The sequence below is a fragment of the Mesoplodon densirostris genome, chromosome 16, assembly GCF_025265405.1.
Source record: "Mesoplodon densirostris isolate mMesDen1 chromosome 16, mMesDen1 primary haplotype, whole genome shotgun sequence".
NCBI lineage: Eukaryota > Metazoa > Chordata > Mammalia > Artiodactyla > Ziphiidae > Mesoplodon > Mesoplodon densirostris.
This window is the reverse complement of record NC_082676.1, coordinates 45,676,888-45,699,393: the sequence shown is the minus strand read 5'-3', so window position 1 is coordinate 45,699,393 and position 22,506 is coordinate 45,676,888. Positions and strand designations below refer to the sequence as shown.

Here is a 22,506-nt window from a genome sequence, read left to right as displayed (position 1 = left end):
TTGGATCACCATACACAAGAAGCATCTAAACTAAACTTAGTTTATGGTTTTGCAAGTGCTATGTGAGAGTGGAACAGTAGCAGGGGTGTTTGTTTATTTATTTAACTATGTTCCAGGCGTAGAACATACTGGATTGAACCTTCTTGATGGATTGAACCTTTTATCATTATATAATGTCCTTCTCTGCCTCAGGGAGCAATTTTTGTCTTAAATCTGTTTTGTCTGTTATTAGTATAGCTACCCTTGCTCTCTTTTGGTTATTGTTTGCATGGAATATCTTTTTCTATCTTTTTACTTTAAACCTATTCGTGTCTAAAATTCAAGTGAGTGTCTTGAACAACATGTAGTTGGATCATGTTTTTTAAGCCATTTTGCCAATCTTTGCTTTTTAACTGGAGAAGTTAATCCTTTACATTTAATGTAATTACCGATAAGGAAGGACTTACTTCTGCCATTCTGCCGTTTGTTTTCTCTATATCTTTTTTTCCTCAGTTCCTCCAGTACTGCCTCCTTTTGTGTTAAATAGATATTTTCTACTGTGCTATTTTAATTCCCTTGCCATTTCTTTTACCAAATATTTTTGAAGTTTTTTTTCTCAGTGGTTGCCCTGAGAATTATAAGTACTATATATAAATATCTATTAATTCAATGATTCAGTCCTTTTAACAACTGTGACAGGTAGGTGGTATTATCGGTACTTTTCTGATGAGGAAACTACAGTTAACAGAAGCTAAATAAACTGCCCAAGGTCACAAAGCTAGCTGGTTTGAACCCAGAGCTCCCTAACTCAACATGTCATGTTCTTCTCTCTACACATAAACCACCAACAGGCTTGGAGCCTGCTCCACCCACTCCAGAAAACCTCAATTCTAGTCCATTTGTAAGACCACTTAAAACCTAAAAGGAGAGATGGAAAAAGCCTAAGGGAACAATGACCCTTTGATCTATGTCTAAGAATAATTTCTCAAAGAAACATGTGGAGCCCTAGGCTTGGATATTTCCCACATGTGATAAGAACCTAACTCAGAAGACACCATAGTTCTATGTGACAGTTGCTACCACAAGGGCCAACAAACCACTACTTTTCAAGAACAAATCAAGTAGCCTGAATGCTTGCCTGTCCTGAAATGTTTCTACGAGAAGTTCAGCGCTCATCTTACTCACAAGGCAAACCAGCCACGCTGGTTATTCAGCTCTCAGTGCCAGTCCACTCTCCACGTTTTGTGATGCTGGGACTCAGACTACACAAAGCACATTTCTCCTCTGCCTGTTAGGCTCTGTCAACAGGGGCACTGGAGGAAAACTGGAAGGCAGAAGGAGGGGCAAAGGGACCCCATTCTTCCTGTGGGCTTGCTGTCCTGGCCAGTGTCACCCCAACAATGGTCACCTGGCAGTAATAATTGGTTCCAGCTTCCACATTCCCCAAACCAGCCCCATCACGAACTCTCAGAGGTGCTAGCAGCAGCCAGGTTACATCTTCTCCTCAAAGGATTAAGTCCCAGCTCCCTGAGGCCTCTCCTCTGAGCTCCTGTGGCAGTTGGGTGATACCCTCTCCTCAGAGATCTGAGCTCTAGCTGCAAGGGGGCCGTCCCTCTGATATTTGACATTTTAATGACCCCAACACCTCTTTCCTTTGCACCGCTAGCCCTAGTGGTGGAGCTGATTCCCACAGTTATCATCTGTGTTGTCTCAGTGGTCAAGGACATATGGAAAGAAGTCATTTGGTGGGACCTCTGGGAAAGCTTCTTTTGTCTAACCTCTCCCTCTTATTCCTGCTGCCTGAATCATAGGTGTGATGTCTATAGATTCAGCATCCATCTTTGACCATAAGGTGACTGTGGAGATGGAAGCCATGCCTAAGGCTGGTAGAACAACAGGTAAAGGGATCCAAATATTAATTGACAGGGACTTCCCTGGCAGTCCAGTGGTTAAGACTCCACACTCCCAATGCAGGGGGCACGGATTCAATCCCTGGTCGGGGAACTAAGATCCTGCATGCCGCACGGTGCGGCCTAAAACAAACACAAACAAACAACAAAATATTAACTGACACACCAAAAAAAAGGAGACACTGAACATTTGTCAAGGGAAAGAAAATCAACAGATTGTCACAGATGTTGAATTATCGAAGATTTTTAAAGCAGCTATTATAACCATCCTCCATGAGGTTCTTTCAGCTGGAAGGTGTTTTGGACTGAACTGTGTCTGCTCAAAATTCATATGTTGAGGGACTTCCCTGGTGGCGTAGCGGTTAAGAATCCACCTGCCAATGCAGAGGACATGGGTTTGGTTGCTGGTCCAGAAAGATCCCACATGCCGTGGAGCAACTAAAAGTCCGTGTGCCACAACTACTGAGCCTGTGTGTTGCAACTACTGAAGCTTGCGCACCTAGAGCCCATGCTCCGCAACAAGAGAAGCCACCACAATGAGAAGCCCGCACACTGCAACGAAGAGTAGCCCCCACTCACCGCAACTAGAGAAAGCCTGCGTGCAGCAACGAAGACCCAATGCTGCGAAGACCCAACGAAGACCCAATTTATTTAGATAGATAGATAGATAGATAGAAAGATAGATAGATAAATTCATACACTGAAGCCCTCTCAGTGTGACTGTATTGGAGACAAGGCCTAAAAAAGTTAATAAAAGTTAAGTGAGATCATAAGGGTGGGGCGGGCCTTAATCCACTTCTATGAAGAGGAGGAGACATGAGGAAGTAGGAGCGAGCTGCTCACTCTCCCCACTCCCTGTTCATGCACAGAAGAGAGGCCATGTGAGGTCACAGAGGGAAGGCAGCGTCTGCAAGCCAGGGAGAGCCCTCACCAAAAACCAAATCTGCCAGCACCCTGATCCATGACTTCCAGTCTCCAGAAGTATGAGAAAATTAATTTCTGTTGTTTAAGCCACCCAGCCAGTGGTATTTTGTTATGGCAGCCCGAGCTGATTAAAATAGAAGGTAAAGGATAATGAAAAAGAAACCTGGAACTTCAAGAATGAAGGGAAAGCAAGAGAACTGACAAATCTCTTGGTAAATACAACAGACTGTTTCTCTTAAGATCTTCAAAATATGAATGTTGGATGAAAGCAAAAACAGAACACTGTCTGATGGGGTTTTCAATGTACACAGATGTAAAATATATGGCAGCCTCAATACAAAGAAGGGAGGGCAAAAAGATCTATATGGTGATGAGGTTCCTATATCACACTTGAAGTGGTAGTATGTTAACTTGAAAAATTAAATATATATGGTTTTTGTGTGTGTGTGTGTGGTGCGCGGGCCTTTCACTGTTGTGGCCTCTCCCGTTGCGGAGCATAGGCTCTGGACGCGCAGGCTCAGCGGCCATGGCTCACGGGCCCAGCCACTCCGCGGCATGTGGAATCCTCCTGGACCAAGGCACGAACCCGTGTCCCCTGCATCGGCAGGAGGACTCTCAACCACTGCATCACCAGGGAAGCCCGTATATGTATTTTAATATACAGAGCAACCACTTAAAAAACTCACATAAAGAGATACAGTCAAACACTCAATAGATACATTGAAAAGGAAAACTGAACTTGTGTGAAACAAGAGAGTCTCAAAATAAATGAAGCAAAAACTGATAGAACTGAAAGCAGATGTAGATAAATCCACAATTATACCTGGGAGAATTCACCTCTCTCTCAGTAACTGATAGAACAAACCGGATAAAGACAACATGTAGAACACCATCAACCAACCTGACCTAACTGACATATCTAGAACACTCCACCCAACAACAGCAGAATGCACACTCTTTTCAAGTGCACAATGAACAATCACCAAGAAGACTAGGTCATAAAACAAACCTTAACAAATTGAAAAGAACTGAAATCACCCAAAATGTGTTTGCAGATCATAATCAACTAGAAAACAATAATGAGAAGACATATGGAAAATCCCCAAATATTTGGAAATTAAACAACAAAGAGGAACTCAAGAGAAATTACAAAATATTTTAAATTGAATGGAAAGGAAAATAAAACATATTAAAATTTGATAAAGCTAAAGCAGTGCTCGGAGAGAAACTTATAGCATTACATGGTTAAATATACAATGCAAATAAACCTATAGACCTGGGTGGCTCAAGCCACAAACGTGATTCCAAAAGCATATGAGAGTTAAATAAAATTATACACGTTAAGGTGACTACATAGTAGGTGTTTGTAAACATATGATGAATGAAAGAACAAGAGAACAAACAAATGAATAAACACGCAGGCAATAAATAAACAAAACTACAAGTCAGATAACTATGAAGCACTGAAGCATAGTCCTGGATAGCTTTTTCAACTCAATGAAATAACTAAGATTCCATTCCCTTGCTCTCTGGGGCAGTCAACAGCATGAATTTCTCGTGGCAAGAGCTAGAAAGCTACTGAAGCCCTGGTACAACCCTAGTTAATACCTTTTATTAACTGTATCAAAATGCCATGTGTCACAATGGCACTTCCTCTCTATTCAGCAGAAAAACCCACTCAGAAAAAAAGGGCAACAATTTTTCTCACGCTTACCCACATTTGTTTATAGTCCAATTGAATGTCACCCAGAATCCCTGGCAGGTCTATGGCCAGCACTTGCCAGTACTTTCATGACAAAGGGGTTCACAGGACATGACTCAATAACTTCAGGTTGCTTAACTCACTTCAGGTTTCCTAATCTTCCTGTAAAAGTAAGTTTCTACACAGGTGTCTCCCTTCACATTGACAAGCATAGAGAGAAGGGAGTGAGAGAGAGAGAAAAGGGACGAGAACCAATACTTATTTACTGAACACCTACGGTCAGCCAAGGTACTTTACACACACTGGTTCATTTAATTTGCTCAACAACTTGTAAAGTAGGAACAACCGTTCCCAAAGTACAAAGAGGAGAAAAGGAGACTGAAATTTAGGTCTTCCCACACCACAGATTCACAATGGCAAACCTGGACAGTAAACCCCATTAGCAATTTTGTTCAACTGGGTATGTTACAGAACATTTATTCCGTTAACACTGGGACTCAAGTTCTCTAAGTCCCCACCAGTTCTATCAAGAAACTCTTGAGCATCCTCACTGAACAAGGAACATGCAGAGCTCCAATTTCCAAGCTCCTAGGACCAAAAATAAACCCATGTACATTTGTGCTTCTAAATTCGTAGCCTACAATGCCTATCACTTTGTTGTGATGAATGATGCAAAACCTTTAAACCACAAGGGACAGGAACTGAATGCTGTCTCTGTGACTTAACCACACCTACGTTTTGCATTTAAAATACTAAGAAAACATTCTTGACTACTTCCTGCAAGATCAGTTGCTTCTGAAATTCTGGCTCAAGCCACAAAAGCCCCCCAACTTCTTTCAGATACATTTTCTCAGTTGAAAAACATTTGATTGCATTTACATGCTCTTCATTAAAATGAATGTGGTAATTATCTGTAGCCAGTGCTCTTTATCAGTTGCTTCTGCAAAACAGTGTATCTCTAATATATTGGGATCTCTAATATAACCTAGAGCAGTGGTTTAACTTTCATTTAAAATCTTTTCAGGGCTTCCCTGGTGGCGCAGTGGTTAAGAATCCGCCTGCCAATGCAGGGGACACGGGTTGGAGCCCTGGGCCGGGAAGATCCCACATGCCGCGGAGCAACTGAGCCCGTGCGCCACAACTACTGAGCCTGCACTCTAGAGGCCGAGAGCCACAAATACTAAGCCCACATGCTGCAACTACTGAAGCCCACGTGCCTAGAGCCCATGCTCTGCAACAAAGAGAAGCCACCACAATGAGAAGCCCGTGCACCACAACAGAGGAGCCCCAGCTCGCCGCAACTAGAGAAAGCCCATGTGCAGCAACGAAGACCCAACGCAGCCAAAAATAAATATATTTTTAAATAAATAATTTTTAATAAATAAATTTTAAGAATAAATAAATAAATTTTTTCAGTGCACACTTGTGTAAATATACAGCATAAGAGGTGAAAGGAAAAGCATGTTAAGTTAAAGTTCAACTATTTTCTTTGCACACCGCAGCAGACTACACCCTTTTTTGTAGTCTACTACCTTAGACCACTAGAGGGTGTCTGACTGACAAGCAGTTCCCCAGATGATGGTTACCATTTAACAACATAAACCACAGACAAGCTTTGAAGGTTTGGGGTTTTTTTGTTTTTTAAAGGCATAAAAGTGTTATACATGTACGTTTAAAAAAAAAAGTCATGAAAAATTAGAAAGCCTTATTTAGGATAATAACCAAATGATCAATGAGAAAAATCCCTAGTGCTTTTTTTAAAATTGGAGTACAGTTGCTTTACAATATTGTGTTTATACTGTACAGCAAAGTGAATCAGCTGTATATATGTATACATATACATGAATGTATATACATATACATATATCCCCTCTTTTAAGGATTTCCTTCCCATTTAGGTCACCACAGAGCACTGAGTAGAGTTCCCTGTGCTACACAGTAGGTTCTCATTAGTTATCTATTTTATACACAGTACCAATAGTGTATATATGTCAATCCCAATTTCCCAAATCATCCCACCCCTAGTGTTTAAAGCGGTCAGCAAGAACCACTGACAACTGTGATAACAGATGACAGATGCCTAGGCAGGCAAGACAACATCTGCAAGTGGGCTGAAGGTCTTTGCTATCCAGGGACCCTGTCATTGAACTCCACAGTCACCACCTCAGTCAATGACAGCAACATCTTCTATTACTTATTATTACTGTGTAGTCATTACTGTGTCCATTTATTGAGTGCCTAATACATGATCGATAGTGTGCCAGGTATTTTATATACAATTTCCTTGAATCCTAGCCATTCTGCAAAAGAGGTATCAGTATTAGTATGCTCATTTTGCAAGAGGAAATGTGATTACCATGTAATTTGACCAAAAGTAACACTGCTGCCATGAAGCAGAAAAGAAATTTAAACTGCACCACTGCTCCTTCTATTGGTGCAACAGTCTGCACAAGTATATATTTTCTCAATGGAACCATATTCTCCACACCTAAAGCACATTTGTACTGTGCTTTAAAAAGCATTTTCATATTAATCATGTCCTCAGTTTATTCTTCCAACAAGCCTGAGATATGTGAAAGAATATCCACCACTTAAATATAGCAAAATCAGGCACAGTCCCAGAACCAAAGGATGCAACTGCTCAGCATGCAAGAAAGAGAATTTGGCGGAAGTGCCTTTTCTTTGAACAATCTCATTCAACAAAACAATTACTCACAGTTGGCAAATTCACCAAAAACAGGATCCACTGTTGTGTAAGAAGGTTTCTGACACACAAATCAACTACCCATAACCACATGTGACCTGACACCATAACAAGCTGGAAGCTATTTTGCAATCACAAAAATAGTTTTGGGAATGAAAGTGCAAATGCTAAACTTGGAATGTAAATACTGTTTTGAATTTTAAAAATGCATAAAACCTCAGCAATGGAAAGGGTTTTAGAGGTTCAGTCCAACTCTCCCCAGTTGCTGGGGGGGGTCTCCTCACCACCTCCATTTGGCACATTTCTGGGGGAGGGGCGTTCACTATCTCCACCATCAACCACTAATACTATTTACTGAGCATTTGTAATGTGCTGAGCATTCTAGATATATTAGCTTCAAATAATTAGATATATAATGACCACAGTGTATAGGAACCATACTTTCTGCCTGCAAACAAGAAAAAAATGGGCTTGAGAAATGTGGGAAAAAAACACTTCCCCATTTTCTGTTTTTTAAAATAAAATTAGAAGTATAAAAATGATTATCTCTGGATTGCGGGATTATAGATAACTTTCCTTTGTATTTTTCTATCTTTGCTAGTTTTTAAAATAAATATTTTTTTCCTGACAAGTATTTATTACTTTATTTGGGAAATTTTCAAGCACATACAAAAGGAGTGAGGCTATAATGAACCCCAAGTTCCTATCAACTAAGTTCAACACCAATTATCAACACATGGACAACCCACTTCCCCCTCTATCCCCAGGGAATTATTTTAAAGCAAATCCCAGATGTCATATCATTTTATCCAATAAATACTTCAGGTTGTATCTCTAAAATAAGGGCCATGGGGAAAGATGGGGACCACAAAAACATTATCATACCGAAAAAATTAACAATACATATTACTTTTTTAATCAGAAAAATGTGTTTTTAAAAAATGAGATATTTAAGGGGAAGAAAGAAGAAAATGCTCAATGGCTTTACTACCTAAACAGCTTACATGACTCAGTTTCACTAAAGAGGTCTGACTGCATGGTTGTCTCTTTAGGCCACAAGAAAAACTGACAAAAATGTTTATTTCTAGTTATAAATGTTTCTGCGGTTTACCTGTTGAGAACTGCTTCCTTGTCTCCCAGACGGCTTTTAATTTTACTTGTCAGATAGTCCAAAAAGAGCGTCCAGATATCCAAACAAGAGAAGTAACCTTCATGAGTAGGCTATGGTGCAAAAGAAATCCAGACAATGAAATTACTTAATGCAACTACTCCTTAGAAACACACCCACCAGTGTTTACATCCACCAGAATGCTACAACCATAAGCCTAGGTTCCCTCGGCTTCTTGGTAACCACAATTGGTGTCTTTTATTCGGTCTTCACGATTGGGCCCTGTTGAACCTAACAAGACAAGGGTACCATGGAACACATCATTAAGGAGATACTGTACTATGCAGGGCAAACCAATTTACAAAATAAGCCAAGCGAACACCTGTTTTAAAGTCTGAGCCTGTGATGCGGACAGCTCTTACAGATCATCCAATTCAAATCTGTTTTAGAGAAAAAGAAACTGAGATCCAGAGATATGTTCAAGGTCACGGGTAGGAACAGGTCCCTTTACCCCCAGCCAATGCTCTTTCCACTACATACTATTACAAAACCAAAACTAAGTTTCAGTGGCTCCAAAGTGACAAGTTTACACATTTGAACATTAGGAAAGTAACACCTGCAGTCTTCCTACATAACAGATTGAAAATGAGCTCGTTAAGACTGACCTACAGGCTTTAGCTCATCTGCAAAGTAGACGTGTCAAACAGGCTAATAGCAACCTCTTACCAGGTGTCCATAAGGACAAAGTAAGAAGAAAAGAGCAAGTCTTTGTAGGGTCCTAGTGCCTGGACCACTGCACTGATCAACTTTCTCAAGAGCCTCGAGATTCTATTTCATGCAAAATCCAAGCACTATATTCTCCAACATCTAGTCCTTTCTCACACATATTCAGTTTCATCTGTGGCCCCCCAGTCCCTTATATATCCACTCAAATTCTTGCTACCTACAAGAACTCTTTGGCTTTACTTGTGATTACTTCATCAAACCACATATTTTGATGGCAGAATTAGATATGGAAAGAAATAATACCATCATCTTCTTGAGTCAGTTTCCTTCCATCTCTGAGCCAAAGAAATCCAGAAGTTTACAACGGCATGTATGCAATCTGTCCAAGAGATAACTACCAATGACGGTGGTGGTGTACCCAGGCTGAGTCTGAGACAGAAAAACTGTAAACTTAAAAAATGTGGCAGACCCCACTCACAAGCCACAGGGCAGCTCTGGAACTGGACTGCTACAGCTCAATCAGGACCACTGGCAGGGCCATCCTCAGAACACGAAATGAACCAGAAGAAGAAGCAGAAAAAACAATAAGCCGTGTGGAAATAATATGGGTAGCTTGTGGACAGGCACTTGACTTGCAGCCAGGAGATGTAGTCTTGTCCTGGCTTTGGCTTGCTGTGCTTCCAGTAAGGAGGTCACCCAGACGCCCTTCCTTGCTTTGAAAATAAATACCTACCAGATCCCTCACCAAAAACTATAACTGATCAGATGCATGTGGAGGTGCTTTTGAGAAAAGCCACCATATAAATCCAAGTGTTATGGTTATGTCAAAGTAGTTTACAATTATACACGCCTTTCTCATGCGTTTGAATTGAGGATTTACTGTGTGGCTCAAGGCTGGAAAAGAAGTTGGGCAAATACACCCTCTGTAGGACCTGAAACACTACCATTCACATCCACCTCTACAGGCCCCACTGCGAGGCCTTATGCACTGCCCACAGTCTGGCCTTTGACAATTTCTCTGGGCACAGATTGCTAAGGTCATAAAGGCAATAGGCTGACTGCACTTTTGGAGTCATACAACTTTGCAGAGCCCTCATGGACCCATTTTTAAAATGTACCCATACTCAGATTTTTTACTTTTCAGATTCCAGGGCTGGTTAGTCACTAAAGATCCTGGCAAGTTCCTTTAAAAAACTAATGATACTACTCTTCTCTCCAAGTGGTTTGTTTTGATTTGCATAGGTCTATTTGATCTTCACAACAGTCCTGGAAAGCGGAGAGATGTCTTTCTTCTTCCCATTTTACAGATAAAGAAACCAGAAGTCAAGTCATCTGCCCAAGGTGACAAGATAAAGAACAAAAACAGAACTAGACTGTGGATCGTAAGACTCCCCCAGTCCAGACCCTTCCCCCTATGCCATACTATCTCAGGCATGTTTTAAGAAGAAGGGGCAAAATGGAAACTGCAAGACCAAGAAGGAATTGGTAATGATACAGCAAGAGGAGGAGCAGGAAGACAGAAACCATATGTTTATACAGACACCTCAGGGGCTCAGCAATGGTGGAGGCAAACACCTGGTGAGCACTAGGGGCTGGAGGGACTGTGGCAGGACACTTAGGTGAAAGAAAAAATGCAGAAAAATAAACAGAAGAGAGGAAATGGTTACAGGAAGATACTACCACCATCTTTATTTTATTACTATTCTTTAAAAATATGTTGACCAGGGACTTCCCTGGTGGTGCAGTGGTTAAGAATCCGCCTACTGATGCAGGGGACACGGGTTCGAGCCCTGGTCCGGCAAGATCCCACATGCCGCAGAGCGACTAAGCCCGTGCACCACAACTACCGAGCCTGTGCTCTAGAGCGCACGAGCCACAACTACTGAAGCCCGCATGCCTGGAGCCCGTGGTCCTCAACAAGAGAAGCCACCGCAATGAGAAGCCTGCGCACCGCAATGAAGAGTAGCCCCCGTTCACTGCAACTAGAGAAAGCCCGTGTGCAGCAACAAAGACCCAACAGACCCAAAGATAAATAACTAAAAAATTAATTAAAAAAAAATGTAGACCAGGACTAATATTTCCATGAATTGTAGGAACAAAAGGCAAAGTACACTGAGAATAACCCTCTAAACAAGAGAAAAGACACATCTTCCCCCTTTACAGAGAACTAAGCTATGATAAAGGAAGAGCACGCTGTTAATGAACAGATGAGAACTTAAAGCTCTCTCTTGAGAGCAATTTAATTTCTTATTCTTAAATCTTATCCTAAAGAAATCTTTTACTACCAGCTCCTGGGCCTAGAGTGTGCCCTGCCAGCTTCCTCTCTCCCTGCCTCTCCAGCAAAGGGCAGCTTCCCCCGGAGCCCCTTCCAGGTTCCTGCCCCTCTGGCCAGTGCTCAGAATCGGCTTCTGCCTGCACCTTGAGGCCACCAACCCACACAGCCTGGAGTCTGCACCCAGAAATGCAAGTCCTCGCACAGGAGGCCAGCAGAATACAGGGAGCTCAGCTGACAGTGACCCGCTGGTGAGGGAGGAAGACAGAAGCTTGCTGTTTGCCTCATGACCATCTATCTCTTCTCCCAGTATGTAATTAAAACATATATAAATATACAAAACCACCACTCTCGGTTCAATGGAAAATTAACCCGTAGGATTCTAGTGAAAGAATCATAGAAGATGAATATGGAAAGACCCTAAAGATGCCCACTGCAGTCTATCTCCCTAGGAAATTTAAAAGACTTGTCCAAGGACAGAGACCTAATAGAAATAACCAGAGCTCAAACACAGAACTTTTGGGTCCACATCCAAAGAAGGAAGCATCAGACGTGCATACTTCAAAACACTTTTTAGCTTTCTTCTACACCACATATACTAAAAAGGTCCCATTTTACACAGGGAGCAAAATCGCAAGACGGTTCAGTCTGTTTCCCAAACAAACCCTTCCTTCTGCCCCCAGCACTGGCTTCTTATCTCTCGTTCCGTTTCTGCTGCACTTATTCTAAGGTATCTATCAAATCCTTCCTTTTTTCCTGGTCCCCTTTAAGATTTCCCCAGATCCATCTCAAATCTCTCCCACTTCTGATGCTTCTCTCCTACATCCTCACCCTCCTACATCTCCTCACCTCTTCTATCCCTTCTTAGGCCTAGTGAGATCAGCGTGCTTCCTTCTTGCTCTGCACTCACTGGCCCCTGGCCCCTCTATCAGACATCGTCTGTGTCACTTCTTTAACCTTTGATCCTCCTCCTCCATCCGCACCCTTCCAAATCCCCTTTTACATACACACACCCCTCCCAGCCTCCACCCTTACCTCTCCTCCAGCCTCATTAAGTTACAACATCAGTGATTGAAACAACCAAAAAAGACTGCTTGTAAAATCAGATGCCCTCACTGACCCAGCAGTTTCATCCCTGGTAATATACCAACATACGCAGAAAGAGCTACGTATGTACATCAAAAGGCAGGCACAAGAATGTTCACTGCAACATGATTCATGACCACCAAAAACTGGAAGTGGCCCAAATCAGCAGTAGAGTGGCTTTTCTAATGACTTCCTATGAAACAATGAAAACAAACTACTGCCACACACAACACAGATGAAGCTCACAAACATAATATTGAATGAAAAAAGTCAGACAAAACAAATCGACATTGTATGCTTCCATTTAGAGAAGTTCTAAAACAGGCACAACTCATCTGGGATATTAAAGTCAGGTCTGGGGTTACTTCTGGGGAGGATGTGGAGGGGAGTGATGAAGGACATGAGGGGATTTCTGGGGGTGCTGGTAATGTTCTACTTCTTGACTTAGGTGGTGGTCACATGTCCTGTTTGTTTTGGGAAAACTCACAAAGCTATACATGTATGATTTATGCACTTTTCCATACATGTGTGATAGTTCAACAAAAAGCTCTTTTGGGGGGAGTGGGGGGCGGGGCTGCACTGCAATGCTTGTGGGATCTCAGTTCCTCGACCAGGGATTGAGCCCGGACCATGGCAGTGAAAGCCCCGAATCCTAACTACTAGGCCACCAGGGAGCTCCCCAAAAAGCTTATTTTAAAAAGACACACAAATGGGCACAAGTGATAGGGCATGACAGAAATGTTTAAAACTGGACTCTGATGATGGCTGCACAAGTCTATAAATCTACCAAACATCACTGAATTGTACAATTACAATGGGTGAATTGCATAGTAAGTAAATGTTATCTCAATAAAGCTGCTAAAATATATATAGAAACAAAAAATATTGAGTCATCAGAATGTAAATTCAGTGAAGGCAAGGACTTTGTTTACAAGGGTTATATGCCTCGCTCCTGGAACACAACAGGAGCTCGAAAAACATTTGCTGAATGGGGGAAACAACTGGATCCACCAAAACTGAACTCTTGAGAGCTTCACTATTTACAATCTCCTTGTGGGAAGTCTTAGTGACAGTTACAGACTAGAACTAAAGGCCCTAACTTCAGACTTTTTCTATATTTTGTTTCTTCAACATAACAGTGATTAAGAGCAGACTCTATGGGTTCAAATCCTGGCTCCACCGCTTACTAACTGTATGACCCTCAGCAAGTTATCTTTGTGCCTCAGTTTCTTTATCTGTAAAATGGGGATGATAATAATACCTACCTCATAGGGTTGTTATGAAGGATAAATATGTTAATCTTCATATAGTAAAACACTATATAAATGTTTGACAAATAAAATAAAGAAGTTCTTTCTCCTGAAAATAACAAAGCAGACGTTTTGAGTGGCAAGGGATAGACATGGGCAGTTCCAGTGCTTTACCTGATGAAATGTGTACTTGAACAAAAGTGTCAAAAACTCCACCACAGGGAACTGGGAGTAGGACTCGATTCTTCTTAGGTGAACACTCACAAAGAGCCGCAGAAAGTCAGTAAACTTCTCAATGTAGCTAAAGAAGACAAGAAGACAAAAGGTGACAATGAGAAACTCGGCCACCTCCCTAGAAGAGAACTCAAATTCAATCCAAATTTCTTTCAGTACAAAACTATACAGATTTATAACAAATATATTTTCAGTTAAAAATATAAAGGCCTGCAACAATTACCTACAGGTCAGGCAACCCTTCATTCCATTACCACCTGAAACATAGCAGAAAAGCAACTTTAATCCTCAGACACTATCTAGGTAAGGCATCTTATAAGCTAGCGTACTCATATTTTCTAACTCAGTGTTATGACCCAATTAAAGTGAAAGGAAATGGTACTCAAAAGGTCCACGGGCAGATGATCTGTCATTTCAATGTGGCAAGTCTGGAGGGCTGGTTTTCTTTGCTAGGAGGCCAAAATATTAAAACGAATGTGCTAAAAACCCAAAAACAAAACAAGGCTATAGGAAAGGGATGGATGGCATCCAGGTAAGATATATTCAGTCTTGCAACCTAATGTTCATGTTTTTTCCCACCCTCTGGCTCCTGGTGCTAATTAAACATAGCACGTCCCAATCCATTCTAAAAGTGATTTCAAATCTAAGGGAGGAGGACTGTTAGAGCTGGACAAGACTCAGGGACAATTTAATGATGCATCATTTTAGAGATGAAGCCCAGAGAGATAAAGTGACTGGCCCAAGGTCACTCAGCCAGCTCACAGAAGAATGGGACTACCATCTACTCCCAATCCAGTGCTCTTTCTTTTCACATCACAGTGAATTCCCAATTCATTTGTATTCAAAAATCATTTCACAGAAGAGTGTGGGTCACAGCTGCAAGGATAAGATATTTTTGTTATTGAATACACAGCACATCATCACTCTCACATTTCAGAAACTGTCATTTTAAGCTCCTAAATACCAAAAGGTGATTAGAAAATGAGATGGGCATACCTCCATAAACCACATTTCAGAGACAGGTTAAAAAAGATAAAAGATACACTGGGCCTTAGCCAAATATTGAACGATGGCTAAAAGCAATTCTGAAACTCCTAACTGCAAAAAGCTGTGTGTTTTTTTTTTTTTTAAAGCAAAGATGTATGAGATAATAAAGGGGAAGAAGACTACTCCTCAGAAGAGCAAAACTGGCCCATAATAAAATGTCCCATATTGTTCCTGGGACCTAGCACCCTGAGGGTGGCCAATCTGTGTGGCCGCCACACACAGGTAAGCTTACTTGCAGCTTAAAAAAAAAATTAATTTGTTTGATAAGGATCATGGGGTCAAATACTTGAAAAACAATAAGGCACTAATCAACTGTTTTTAGAGACAGGAAAGTACAAAAAAACTTCTCTGAGGCCTTCAATCACTAATACTCAAGAGCAGGAACTCCTCATTCCTCGCTCAGCCTATTACACATTTTTATGTGGTTATTCAAAGACACCAACCAGTTTGCTGCTCTTCAGGAAGATGCACTCAATTCCCTACCACCCATTAAAGAATAAGGAGAAGTCATGGGTCAAATACCACACAATCTTAATTTTATTTGAATCTCCAACCCAATTTTTTTAAAGAATACAAGCAAGACTGTTCAGTAGCTAAAACTCCGATTTTATTTCACCTCATTTTCTTTCCCTTGCCCACCTTCTGGTACAGGTGCTAATGAGCAGTAGAAAGTTAGAAAAAAAGGCAGTAGAGGAGGAGAGGAAGAAACCTGGTTAAGCAGCTCCTAAACAACTGAGAATGGACTTAGCTGTTTAGAATTAGTGGTAAGGGACCCAAGAGCCAGGAAGCAAGCACACAGTGTTGTTCATGTCACCTTTCTGCTTCCAGGCACCTCTCAGCTTTCACAGGGCAATAGGAAGCATAGGATTAAAATATAAAACCAAGAGCACAAAAGTTACACGTAACAAAATCAGAACACAGATCATCCGTGATGACATTTTTATACCACCCAAATGTAAGCCATAACAAACATTACACCACAAGTAAAAGTCAGAACAACTGATATCTGATGGTTGGTACAAGCAGTTGGGTTACTGTTGTGATTTTTTTAAACATATGAAAATACAGCCTTTCTTAACCAAAGCTAGAAAGGATATAAACATATAAGCTGTGTGTCTGAATGTTGATGCTTTTGAATTCAAATAGGAAGCTATTACCAAATAATGAAAAATAAAACCAACATATTACCATATCAGATTATGAGTTCTTTTGTGATTATACAAAGAAAATTTCACACAAAGCTTGTTTACAATGAACCAAACCAAAATAATCTCATGTATCATCTTTTTCAACTTTAGAAAAACGTATTACAATTGCTAAATTTAGAAAGCACTAAAACTGTCTTAACTTTAGGCACTTGACTTTATATCCCACTGCTTACTCTAAAGAAAAAGAAATGGCTTAACTCTGTATAGCTTAACAACAAAAACAAGCCAAGGAAAATTGATGAAAATACTAACAACTTTTGCTGCCAGGCAATCTATAAATATTTACTAATTCAATACAATTTATCTGTTTGAAAGTCTCTGAACAGTCAACATAATGTTCTTAATATAAGCTTCCAATTTTCCCTTTTGTTTTTACACAGCAGTAGCATCATATTAATGAAAGCTATAAGACACATAAATGACATCATCTGTAAGGGAAATAAATGAGACCATGCCTCAGCATACTGTGGAACCATCTGCTAAGAGTCCTTAATAAAGAGAGGCTAAGTGATTTTAGGCTCCATTCAGGAGGACAGTAACCAAGAAACTCAGGTGTGTGCCCCATTAACAACTCTCCTTTCTTTTGATGAAAACTTGCCATCGGTGTAAAACTCACAGTAGTGACAACATTCCTATACACTGCACGATGTTCACTTGAGAAAAGTCAAATAGTAAGAACCAACAAGCAACACCAAGCAAGGAAGGGCAAGTGTAACTCCTGTACCTCCACGGGCCTCCTCTCCTGTGCTTGGCTACGCATGAGCAGCGGTCCCAGCTCCTGCACCACCTCAGACCTGCAGACAAAGAGTGAGGAGAGGGCGGACAAGGGTGGAAGGGAGGACAGGAGATGGACGGGCAAAGAAGACAACCAACCTACACAATTCACACAATTCACAACTTTTCCAACTCAACTCGTTTCCCTTAACCACCCTAGCCCTTCCAGCTAAGCTTGGACTTACTGATACACACCTACCTCTCCGTTCCTCACCAGGAGCCCCAGATTCTGAAACCAAAGAGGATTACAGACACTATGCAGCACAACGTGATAAACAGTCAAGGCCCATTCTCAGGGCACAACCGATGCCACACCTGTTTTCATTACCTCTCATCGAGTTCTTCTAGCCTGCTCTTCACCGTGTGGGCATTGTTATCCTTGGTGATTTTCTGCAGGAGGTAGAAAGTCTGCTGGAACATACGCAGTAAGTACTCCTCGAACTCCATAGGCACACAGTTCTTGGACATGAGTTCATTGATGCAGGACATGGCCAGGACCCCAAGCCGGCCGCGCTCCTGACCCAACACACAGTTCTGGCTGCTGCCGTTAACTGATGCCATCTTTCTGGCCCGGATGTCACAGCCAAAGCGTGCAAAGTGGAAGATGGTGGTAAGGAGGGACGGGGTGATGCTGGCAGACAGAGGAATCCAACTGAAGAGATGGGCCAGGCACTCCAAGGCCAGGGAACAGATATACTCACTCTCCACATCAAGGATGGGGATTGGCTGATTCAACAGTTTGGCTGAACTAGGACTCTGCAACAGGTTACTCAGTAAGTCACCTGAAACACAAAAGGCTTTTAAGATAAACACTATCAAATCTCTTATAAACCAATTTAAGTAATTCTCCTTAAAAAAAACAAAAACAAAAAACCAAGCATTAGCATAAAGCAGAAGTTCTCAAAGTTTGGTCCAGGGACCCCGGAGAGCCCCCAGAACCCTTTTTGGGGTTCACAAATTCAAAACATTTTTAAAAGAATGTTATTTTCCTTTTTCACTTTTATTATCTCACAAATGTACAACGGAGCTTTCCAGAGGTTACATGCCAAGTTACAAGCAACAGAGAAAAAGCAAATGCTATCTATTATTAAGCTACATATTAAAGAGATTTACAAAAATGTAATGCTGCTCTTCTCAGTAAATGTTTTTGTTTGCTTTGGAAAAGTTATTTTTCATTAAGATATATTATTTGTTAATATGCACTGAGTTCATCACAGTTACTTTTAAAAGAATTAATAAATATTTCCAAATTTTCTCAGTTTGAATACCAATAGATAAAACCCACAAAGCTCTTTGAGGACCTCAATAATTCTCTCTTTTTTTTGCGATATGCGGGCCTCTCACTGTTGTGGCCTCTCCCATTGCGGAGCACAGGCTCCAGACGCGCAGGCTCAGCGACCATGGCTCACGGGCCCAGCCACTCCACGGCATGTGGGATCCTCCCGGACCAGGGCACGAACCCATGTCCCCTGCATCGGCAGGTGGACTCCCAACCACTGCGCCACCAGGGAAGCCCCCTCAATAATTCTTAAGAGTAAAGGTGTCCAGGGAATTCCCTGGTGGCACGGTGGTTAAGAATCCACCTGCCAATGGAGGAGACACGGGTTCAAGCCCTGGTCCAGGAAGATCCCACATGCCGCAGAGCAACTAAGCCCGGGTGCCACAACTACTGAGCCTGCGCTCTAGAGTCAGCGAGGCACAACTACTGAGCCTGCGTGCCACAACTACCAAAGCCCGGGCGCCTAGAGCCCGTGCTCTGCAACAAGAGAAGCCACCGCAATGAGAAGCCCGCGCACCACAACGAAGAGGAGCCCCCGCTCACCACAACTAGAGAGAAAGCCTGTGTGCAGCAACAAAGACCCAATGCAGCCAAAAAATAATGGTAATAATTAATTTTTAAAAAAAGAGTAAAGGGGTTCAGGGTGGGCAAAACAAGTGAAGGTGGTAAAAAGGTACAAACTTCCAGCTGTAAGACAAATAAGTCCTGGGGATGTAATGTACAACATGGTGACTATAGTTTACAATACTGTATTGTATATTTGAAAGTTGCTAATAGTGTAAAATAAATTCTCACAAGCAAAAAATTTGTAACTATGTGTGGTAACGGATCTACATTTACTGTGGTGGTCATTTTGCAAATATACATAAATCACTATTTTGTACACCTGAAACTAACACTAACAGTGTTATATGTCAATTATACCTCAAATGAAAAAAAAAAAAAGAGTAAACAGGTCCAAAGACCAAAAATTTGAAACTACTGGGCTAGTCAAGGTGAGGTCTGTGGACCTGCATCATCAACATAACCTGAAAGTTTGTCGGAAATACAAATGATCAGGCAACACCCACACCCACTGAAGTAGAACCTGGGGGGCCAGGGCAGGAAGCTGTTCTTGTACCAGCTCTCCAGGTGATTCTTATGCTTGCTTAATTTTTGAGAAGCACTGAACACTAAAGGAAATCACACAAAATGAAATTGGGGGTGGGGGTGGCTATAAAATTATTTTAGAGAAGACAAAAGAAGAAAAACATTCATAACTATAACAAGAAGAAGCCTTTCCTGAATTAAAGGTGTGACTATACAAAATGAAAGGGCTTATTCTGCCCCAAGAAAAAAAATAAGGAGTAATCAATACAAAAACTTCAGGAATAAGGGAATGTAGGCAGAAAAAGCACATATACAAAGGAGAAAACCCCGAATTCAGACTTCACAGTAACAGTCAAAGCCAAAAAACAGTGGTGCAGTGTCTACAAGTTCTGGGGCAAAGAATGACTTAACCCAAAGGTCCCCTTTGAGTATAAAAGGTGACATTTTTTTCAAACATGCAAAAATTCAAATAATATATTGCCCACAAATTCTTAGGGAGGATACTGAACAATGAAATCATGCAAATAAAGAGATAAATAAAAAAGAATTACAGAATGGTGAAGCTGTGGCAAAGGGACTAATGCAAGCACTGAATTAAATACAGAATCAAGACCAAACAAATGGAGGAATTATAGAAGGGTGTGCTAACTAACTTTCTCACCTTTCACAAGCACGAAGTCTCAAAATATACGGTCTAGGGCTTCCCTGGTGGCGCAGTGGTTGAGAATCTGCCTGCTAATGCAGGGGACACGGGTTCGAGTCCTGGTCTGGGAAGATCCCACATGCCGCGGAGCAACTACGCCCGTGAGCCACAACTACTGAGCCTGCGCGTCTGGAGCCTGTGCTCCGCAACAAGAGAGGCCGCGATAGTGAGAGGCCCGCGCACCGCGATGAAGAGTGGCCCCCGCTTGCCACAACTAGAGAAAGCCCTCACACAGAAACGAAGACCCAACACAGCAAAAAATAATTAATTAATTAATTAACTCCTACCCCCAACATCTTCTAAAAAATATATATATATGGTCTAAAATTAAAATATGTAGTAAGAAATTGGTTTTCATAATCTTTTTTTCTTATTCTTGGAGATATCTTTTACAAACTAATATTCCTTGTGGAAAAAGCATCTCAAGGTCAGCAATTCCTTCCATTTAATACTTCCTGTTAAATTCAAGTAAAACTAAAACTGAATAGTCTTTACCAAAAATATATGATACCAAAAAAATATATATGATACGATGCCATTTGGTCCTTTTATTCAGTTTAATCTATCTTTAACTGCATTTATGTAGAGAGAGAGGTCTGGAATGATGTTATTTCTGTATGGTGGAATACTGAGTAAATTTTTACATTTTGTTTTTTACCTTATAGCAGCAGTTCTCAAATGTTTTAGTCTTAAAACCCCTTTACACTCTTAAAAATCACTGAGGACAGCAAAAAGCTTCTTTCTGTAGGTTATTTCTATTGATATTTGTCATATTAGAAATTAAAACTAATAATTTTTCAAATATTTAATTCATTTAATAATGATAAGCCCATTACATGTTAGCATAAATAACATTTTTAAATGAAAAAATTGTATTTTGCCCTCCAAAAAATTAGTGAGAAGAATAGCACTCTTTTTACATTTTTGGAAATCTCTTTATTGTGTGGCTTGAAAGAAGACAGCTAGATTCTCTCATCTAGTTCTGTACCCAATCTGTTGTACGATGTTGTTTTACTGAAGAGAACCCAACTTCACATAGATATACAACTGAAAGAGAAGGAAGTGGCCTTTTCAGATAACGGCAGCTATTCTAATACTAAAATCTGATGAGTACTAATTTCTTAAAGGTTAATTGCAATGTGGAATCTGAATGAGCTTTTTTTACTCGGTATACTCATGAGAGTGAGAATAAAAATGACAAACAACGTCTTAGTATTTTTATGACCACATCGTTGACCTTTGGGACCCTGAAAGGGTTTGGGGTATTTTTTATGACCACATCGTTGACCTTTGGGACCCTGAAAGGGTTTGGTCCCCAGACTTGTTGAGAACTGCTGCCTTATACTAATGTTGGATTAATATGAACAGAGTAGTTAACGTTTCTCAGCCTCAATCTCCTCAGCCATTAAAATGAGGATTTTGTGATTTATTAATAAGAGTTTAATTTCCATTGTTAAAACTAGATTAAAAAGTTGTCCTCTAGGGCCTCCCTGGTGGCGCAAGTGGTTGAGAGTCCGCCTGCCGATGCAGGGGATGCGGGTTCGTGCCCCGGTCTGGGAGGATCCCATATGCCGCGGAGCGGCTGGGCCCGTGAGCCATGGCCGCTGGGCCTGCGCATCCGGAGCCTGTGCTCCGCAACGGGAGAGGCCACAGCAGTGAGAGGCCCACATACCGCAAAAAGAAAAAAAAAAAAAAAAAAAAAAAAAAAAAAAAAAAAAAAAAAAAAAAAAAAAAAAAAAAAAAAAAAAAAAAAAAAAAAGTTGTCCTCTGGCATCTATCTTGAAAGGTGTTTGCTGGTTTCTGTTCTGAAAGAGCTGCATTTGATACCGGATGAGACTCATCATGATCTCAGCTACTCAAGCTGGTAATCAGAAGACCTGGTTTCAAATAATAATGCAAGAAGGATGTTCAAGCAGATTCTGCAAACGTTTCAGTTTGTTTATTACTGGATTAATAATTTTGATTTTTGGAATTGCTGTGGTGGCTTTCCACTTGAGTCATACAACTTTCTCTCTATCAATGGTTGTTTCTGGTATTGCTTTTTTCATCGTTCATGGACTGACGGCCATTTATGAAAGATGCCAGTTAGAGGAAATCACCATTACCCAACTATTAGAATTATCAGGGCATTTATCAACCAGGATCAAATTGAGGCTTTAGCAATGGAGGAACCAACAGACACCACCTCAGTATGATCTTATACTAAACCCGGATACTGTTGAGCCCTTGGGCCTTTTTAAAGTCTCTTGAACATTCTTAAATAGAAATAAATTCTGGCTTTAAAAACAAAAACAAAACAAAAAAGTTGGCCCTATTCTTCAGCTCAGAAGAATTTTTCCAGAATGGGATTCTAAGGTGGGGTGTGGGGAGAGCAACACATCAATGATAACACTGATGTTGAGAACAGCTACTAGGACTTCCCTGGTGGTGCAGTGGTTAAGAATCCGCCTGCCAATGCAGGGGACAGGGGTTCGAGCCCTGGTCCGGTAAGATCCCACATGCCGCAGAGCA

General features: G+C 41.1%; 1 protein-coding gene across 2 annotated transcripts in view; it reads right to left on the bottom strand.

The window, feature by feature from the left end:
* XPO6 (exportin 6) overlaps positions 1-22,506 on the bottom strand; it is a 110,080-nt gene that overhangs the window by 34,565 nt on the left and 53,009 nt on the right. For both annotated transcript variants that reach the window (XM_060120131.1, XM_060120130.1), the window contains exons 7-9: positions 17,253-17,706; positions 13,836-13,962; positions 8,331-8,440 (exon numbers count right to left, since the gene is read on the bottom strand). In XM_060120131.1, the coding sequence (XP_059976114.1) occupies positions 8,331-8,440; positions 13,836-13,962; positions 17,253-17,706 (691 nt within the window). The remainder of the gene's footprint in view (positions 1-8,330; positions 8,441-13,835; positions 13,963-17,252; positions 17,707-22,506) is intronic.